Source organism: Neolamprologus multifasciatus, chromosome 12, assembly GCF_963576455.1.
Source record: "Neolamprologus multifasciatus chromosome 12, fNeoMul1.2, whole genome shotgun sequence".
NCBI classification, from domain to species: Eukaryota; Metazoa; Chordata; class Actinopteri; order Cichliformes; family Cichlidae; genus Neolamprologus; species Neolamprologus multifasciatus.
In genome coordinates, this window is record NC_140450.1 from 8749889 (window position 1) to 8757035 (window position 7147).

Here is a 7147-nt window from a genome sequence, read left to right on the forward strand (position 1 = left end):
TACTAATTTCTTAGTGGATTTCTCATACCGGTTCAGTCCTGCTTTTTTCAGTACTGTCAACTTTATTCCCATTAACCTTTAACCCATTGTGAAATGAGCAATACTGTACAGAAAGAAGTTAGTCAAAGTTTAACTTTGAGTTAATAATTATCTTTTCTGTGATACTTCTACAAAGGATCAGACCACAGCTGGTTTTCCTGCTGACATTCAGACACCATGGATCTGCGTCTCTCTGCCGGCATCCTGATGGTACTTTGTGCGACATGGAGTGCAAACGGAGGGAACATTTTGGTGTGGTACACTGAAGGCAGCCACTGGATAAACATGAAGCCTGTTCTGGAGACGCTGGTTGATAGAGGACACCAGGTGACTGTACTGGTCCCGAGCTCGTCAATGTACATGAACACCAATGAACCTTCCCGCTTTCACTATGAGCCCTTCAACGCCTCTTTCTCATTGGAGGCTATGGAAGAGTTTCTAGAAGAGTTCCTCCGATTCTCCATATACGAGATTGATTATATGAACTACTTGGAGCTCTACATGAGATTCATTGACATGATGAAAACTGACCTGCAGTTTTCTATCCGGTATTTGGACGGTGTGGTGAAATCAGAAGCCGTCATGAAAAAATTGAAAGAAGGAAATTACGACCTTGTCTTGGCTGACCCCATCTACCCTGGCAGTGACTTGGTAGCAGATATTTTGGGGATCCCACTCGTCTTCTCTTTGCGCTTCTCTGTAGCTAATAACTGGGAGAGGCATTGTGGTCAGATGCCTGCTCCACCATCCTTTGTTCCCGGTGCCATGAGCAAACTCACAGATAACATGGACTTCTCAGAAAGAGTGTGGAACTTTCTCTTCTACGCTCTCCAAGACATTGTGATTGATCACACTTTTTGGAACGTATTAGACAGATATTACTCTGATGTCAAAGGTGAGCAAATAGGCGTAAAGCACTGATTTATAAAACTATTTAAAATTTGCTAAAGATTTAAACGCAGTTTTTTAATATCCCATCAGATCTGATTAAGAAAATATGCCTTGTATGAACTATTGGTGATACATTGATGTCCATTACTTATGCATTGCAACAGGAACTCCCACCAGTGCCTGTGAGTTGATGAGTAAGGCAGACATCTGGTTAATCCGAACCTACTGGGATTTTGAATTCTCTCGTCCTTTCCCCCCCAACTTCAAATATGTTGGTGGGATCCACTGCAGACCTGCTAAATCTTTACCAGAGGTAGGGACACTCAACTATTACCATTTAATTAATCATTACATCGCAGAATATTCCTGCCAGGAGCAGTGAAGCCATCAAAATGTTGAACAAAAATGAGAAAACAGCTGATTGGCTAGTGGTGGGATAATATTTGACTTGTTACAGGATCTGGAGGAATTTGTGCAGAGTTCTGGAGATGATGGTATTGTGATCTTCACTTTAGGATCCATGATCAACAACGTCACCAAGGAGAAGGCCAACATGATAGCCTCAGGCCTCGCTCAGATCCCACAAAAGGTCAGAGGATAATCTTTGTTTCAGCTGTAATTCATTTTCTGCATTTTTTCATGTTTCAGAGTGCTCTACTTCTGACTACCAGAACTACCAAAACTACATTTTTTTTAATGAGATTGCAGACTTTGGACATTTTAGGCTGCATGTTCTTTGTGAGAATCAGCCATCTCCAATTTTACATCACGCACTGCCACTCAAACTCCACTCACACTCGCTCCTCTTCGACCACTCACTCTCAAATTCCACTCACGCTGCCACACACAGAAATCTCAGGAAGGGTCCGCCAACAGGTCCAGGAAATCTATTTAAAGAAATGACGGTTAGCTAAAGACAGACAACTTTAAAACAGAGCAGAGAGCATGAACTATGGGGGTTCAACGTTTCAGCGATGAGGTGCTCAGAGCCCTACCCTTAAATAGTGCGAGAGTGATCCGGACAGATCAGCAGGAGGTGGTGGCAATAAACCCAGGTGCGAAAGGTGCGAGCCAAAGGCAAGAGCCCAGTAACTCTGAGCTCTGCCCAGGCAAGCAGGAGACAGTAGGGAGGAAAGAGAGAGAGAAACAAAAACCCAACCTGTAACCAGTGTGGGCCAGCCAGAGAGACACAGGGACTGTGACAATTCCTTTGACCACATGTTGTCTGTTCACAGCAAAATCTTCTAAATGCAAGCACCACCCTTAAATTTAACTCCAGGCCTTTTATCTGCTTAATTGATAATGACATAACAAAGGAATTGCCCACACCTGATGATGAAATGGCCTAGGGCTGGGTATCGTCACTGATTTCTAGAATCAATTCAATTCCAATTCACAGGGTCCCGAATCGATTCGATCCACGATTCGATTTAATTCGATTCGATTCGATTTAATTCGATTCGATTCACTTTGATTTGAATCTGGGAAATTTTGACAGTCAGAAATATTATAATTCAGATCAGTACATTTACATATTTCTGTATCTATAAAAAGGAAGCTGACACACCAAGACTTTATCAAAGGTGTGAGCATCACAGCAGAGGCCTTTGTGTCAAAGTAGCTGAGGATAAAACACAGAAAAACATGAAGGTGATTTTCCTGTTCTGGGATTTTATAAAAATTTTCTGCAGTAGATCAGAAACGAAAGAAAACCATTAATCAACACATGAACATTACCTCTGAAGTTACAGCGGTTTTATTAGAGACAAGGCTGAGCGTTTTGCATTTTGCATAATTTTAAAAAGTTTAAATTTGTTCGGTATTGAACGGCAGAAATTAGGTTTTATTTTCAGAAGTATATAAAACGAGCGCTGTAAACAACGGTAGACTTGTGCGTAACAAGCAAGCGAATAATGCAGAAAACAGTACAGAGAGAGAGAGGGAGAGAGAGGGAGAGAGAGCGCGCAAGAGAGCGAGCATGCGAGAGAGAGCTGGGCATCGTGGTCGAAGCAAAACAATAAAAGTCAGAGTGAATTCATGACGTTGTTTATGTGAAGCCTAGTTTGGATCTTCTTTTGCTGCTGGTTCGGTCAATATTGTTTGGAGAGACATCAAACTAACAGCTTTAGAATCAGCGCATAAAGGGCGTGAACACAAAGCGCGGACCCGCCGACAGATCAGAATCAGCGCGCTGTCGGCTTTCAGCCCCAACTGTGAGAAAGGCAACATCTCACTGATTCTGATCCGCGGTTGGGCTGTGTGTTTAAGTCTTTGTGCAGAATCCATGTTCCTGCTCTCATTTACTGTCTTAGCTGTTTGGTGGTTGTTGAAATTTTGTGAGATTTCACCAGAGATTCTGGCATTTCGGGCAAAATAAATTTATATTAAAAAATCGATTCAGGATTTTAATGAATCGATTTTACGTTATCCAAGCCAGAATCGATTTTAATCGATAAATCGATTATAAAAACCCACCCCTAAAATGGCCCTTTAGTCCAATTACTTTTGGTCCCCTTAAAAGAAGAGCATAGCACATACTAAGGAGCTAAACACTCCTAAAACCTTCATCCAATTTGAATGTAGATACCTATCTGAGAGTCTACAGATTATGTCGATGTCAATTATATAACTATAAATAGAACCGGTTTCAGTAAACAGGTAAAAAGAAAAAAAAACTTGCATCAATCTTGTAAATACATATATAAATCTAACTTTAAAATAAAATCTAAAATTAGCATTCAAAGAGTTTTATACCCAAATCACTCCGATTATGCCGTTTTAGATGATAGGTAGAAAACAGCTGACTAGAAACACATACTGCAGTTTTATTTTCCCATAATATTTTGTGATATATTGCCTAAAGTGTGGCTGTAAGTATACTACAACAGAAAACAAACAAATCATGTAAGCTAAGAAATATGTTACCTTTTATAGGTGCTGTGGAGGTACAGAGGAGAAAAACCAGAAACCTTGAGTGCCAACACTAGAATATATGACTGGATCCCTCAGAACGACCTCCTGGGTACGTAAACTTGGCACTAACCACAGATTTTCTTAAAACTGCAATGACATAAATTAAACGCACATTCAACATGAAATGCAAGCTGTGAGCATTCTGTTTATTAACAAAAAGAAAAATTGATCAATTATACTTTTCTAACAGATTTGATCTTGATTGATAGTATTGCACCCTGTGCAAATCTAATCTGTTGCACTAAAAGATTAGTTGAATGCACATAAGTATTAGAACATGCAAATCAATTTCAACTCAGCACTTATGCCGGGTTATTGAAATCCTCCTGTTGTTTACGTGAAAAACTAACGTTCAATGTTACACGGTTATTTGGCATGTGTTAGGTCACCCTAAAACTAGAGCTTTCATCACTCATGGAGGCACAAATGGGATTTATGAAGCCATCTACCACGGAGTTCCCATGGTGGGCATACCCATGTTTCTTGACCAGCCAGACAACATGGTCCATATGAAGGAAAAAGGAACTGCAGTTATTCTCAATTTGAACTTCATGACAGCTGAGGACCTAAGAGATGCTGTCAACACAGTCATCGATGATAAATCGTGAGTTCTCTGAACTATCTGCACTTTAAATTAGGCACTGGAAACAGGCTTTAAAGGGAAAAAAAATGCAGCAGGCTCAGAGTATGAAACGTGAAGGATTTACCTTGAACCCCTTTTTCTTGGAGCCAGCTAACACAAGAAAGTCTTGCTGAGCTGAACTTTAATGACCTCTGTAAACAATTTTTTATGGTCTCATAGCTTTTTGATTAATACTGCATGATATTTATTTTTACAATTGTTTTTCTCATTTATATACACATTCACAGGTACAAAGAAAATGTTATGCGGTTGTCCAGCATCCACCACAACAGACCCATGAGTGCTCTGGAAGAGGCAATATTCTGGATCGAGTTCACGCTGAAAAACAAAGGGGCCAAGCACTTGAGGGTCCAGGCCCATGAGCTCACCTGGTACCAGTATCACAGCCTGGATGTCCTGGGCTTCATCCTCACTATAGTTCTACTCCTCATATTCATCTTCATCAAGACCTGCAGTTTCTGTTTGCACAAGTGCTGTGTCAGGAGAGGAAAGACAAAAAGGAAGGCTGAATAACAACTGAAAAAGGTGCTGAGAGTGTTGTGCCGGGGCAATATTTGTTACCTACATGAGACTTTCTTTCATGTATGTTGAGTTTCCCACCATCTTATTCTTTATGCATCACCACTGATTACTTTAACTGAAGACAGGTGTAATGATTTGCAGAAGTGTACCTGAAGTTAATCTCACATTAAAAACAGAATGCTGATTGGCTGTTGAGTTTTGCTTTTTTAAGAAAAGAAAACACAAAATTCATTCTATGCCTTTACTTGAGTACTACTCATGAAAAGTCACCACTGTGGGTCCTCTTGGCACTACATGTGGTCAACATTTATACAAATATGGAAGATGGGCTCCAAATTGAACTTTAACATACAGAACTCATTAACATAAATGTTAATGTGATCGTGGCTCAAGAGTTGGGAGGTCACCTTGTAATTGGAAGGTTGCCGGTTCGAGCCCCAGCTTGGACAGTTTCGGTCGTTGTGTCTTTGGGCAAGACGCTTCACCCATTGCCTACTGCTGGTGGTCAGAGGGCCCGGTGGCGCCAGTGTCCGGCAGCCTCGCCTCTGTCAGTGCGCCTTAGGTTGGCTGTGGCTACAATGTAGCTTGCCATCACCAGTGTGTGAATGTGTGCGTGAAAGGGCGGATGACTGGATGTGTAAAGCGCTATACAAATACAGGCCATTTACCATTTACATTAACAAAAAACAAACTGCCCTCCGTGTCCTGAACGAGGTTTACACAAAATAATACATTTGAACCACAGCTAGTATTTGTTCTCCCTCCCCCAATATGAAGTGTACAGGAATAATTTTATTTCCATCATTTTTTCAATTTTCCATCTTCTTTGACTTTCCACAGCATCAGCTCCATACAGGCAGTAGCATCTTCTGCAGTGTCATGGCCACAAACTAAGGGGAAAAAAATAATCTTTTAAAAAATCAATGCAACTGAAGTCAGTATCTTCAGCAATAAATCTGATATCTGCTGCATGAGTCTCTGGCATTTAATGTTATAATAAGTCATATTAATAAGTAAATTTACCATATTAATAAGTCATCTTTATTTGGAATGTAATGATATTATAGTAACAGATAAACCATTTGCATAGTGGTAACCAGTGTTGGGTAAGTTACTTTAAAATAGTAACTTAGTTACATTACTAGTTACTTCTATCAAAAGTAACTCAGTTACTTCAAGTTACTCGTTACTTTCAAAGTAACTAGTTACTAGGGAAAGTAACTTTGGTTTTACTCAGAATTCTCTTATTAATGTGTTGCTTCCATAACTTTGCCAGTCTTCTAGCTTGCTTACTTGCCACAAGTGCACTGTGCCACCTACCAATAGAAAGGAAAAGATAATGTGCATATTTCCACGAGAGAAATCCCACGCCTGGACCGTCATTGACTGCTGCCATGATTCTAGCCTACGTCACAGTGTCATGTGCGCCTTTTACATCCAACACAAAAACTGCAGTCGTGGTGCTTTTGATTGTACTCAGAACTCGGAAATTCTGCCTTCTGAATAGGAAGATGTAGGTAACACCAGACTGCAGATGAGCTGCATACAGGGCTGGACTGGGACAAAAAATCAGCCCGGGCGTTTTGACTAGAGACTGGCCCACCATTATAGGAAAAATCATAAAGCCTTTGAATGAAAACAAACGCTGTTGTGACAGTGATGTACACTGTTTTGATGGTATATATGCATCAATCTATCAATCCTTTGTTGTAAGATTCAGATAATTATTTTTTAAAAGCTAGACATTTTAAATGAGAATAAGAAAGAAAAGTATTTATTTGTGCCCCCCTCTCCCTGTTAATGCCCTACCTGCCCCCCCTGGCAAAACTTTGCTAGATCCACACCTGCACAGTTACCAGCTGTCAGTTACCTAAAAATGGATTCTGGGGTTATCTGTCTCTCAGAAACAGTTCATAACTTCCCTTCAACTCATTTATGTCACCTAAAAGATAAACCTGTTTCTCCATCACCTGTCCAGCTCTGATGATTCAGTAAGGACATCTCCTGGTTTCATCTTCATGTTTCCCTCTCACCAGATAACCAAACCGATATCATGACCAGCAGCTTTTTTGCAGCTGT

General features: G+C 40.4%; 1 protein-coding gene and 1 long non-coding RNA gene across 2 annotated transcripts; one reads left to right on the forward strand and one right to left on the reverse strand.

Moving 5' to 3' along the window:
• LOC146506386 (UDP-glucuronosyltransferase 2A2-like) lies at positions 1–5252 on the forward strand. The gene is made up of 6 exons (XM_085178858.1): positions 1–934; positions 1095–1243; positions 1388–1519; positions 3865–3952; positions 4288–4507; positions 4774–5252. Exons 1-6 carry the CDS (start codon positions 217–219, stop codon positions 5057–5059), a joined length of 1593 nt encoding a protein of 530 aa, XP_085034984.1. The 5' UTR covers positions 1–216; the 3' UTR covers positions 5060–5252.
• A 47-nt stretch (positions 5253–5299) lies between these two features.
• LOC146506387 (uncharacterized) lies at positions 5300–6157 on the reverse strand. The gene is made up of 2 exons (XR_014877068.1): positions 5750–6157; positions 5300–5455 (listed from the first exon to the last, which is right to left on the reverse strand). It is a non-coding gene; the product is annotated as an uncharacterized LOC146506387 (long non-coding RNA).
• Between the last annotated feature and the right edge of the window lie 990 nt (positions 6158–7147).

Bases quoted from the DNA above. Each gene is read 5' to 3' on its own strand.
- LOC146506386 (XM_085178858.1), top strand. From the start codon at position 217: ATGGATCTGCGTCTCTCTGCCGGCATCCTGATGGTACTTTGTGCGACA. The intron at 935-1,094 runs GTGAGCAAATAG...GCATTGCAACAG, and splicing joins ATATTACTCTGATGTCAAAG to GAACTCCCACCAGTGCCTGT. The intron at 4,508-4,773 runs GTGAGTTCTCTG...ACACATTCACAG, and splicing joins ACAGTCATCGATGATAAATC to GTACAAAGAAAATGTTATGC.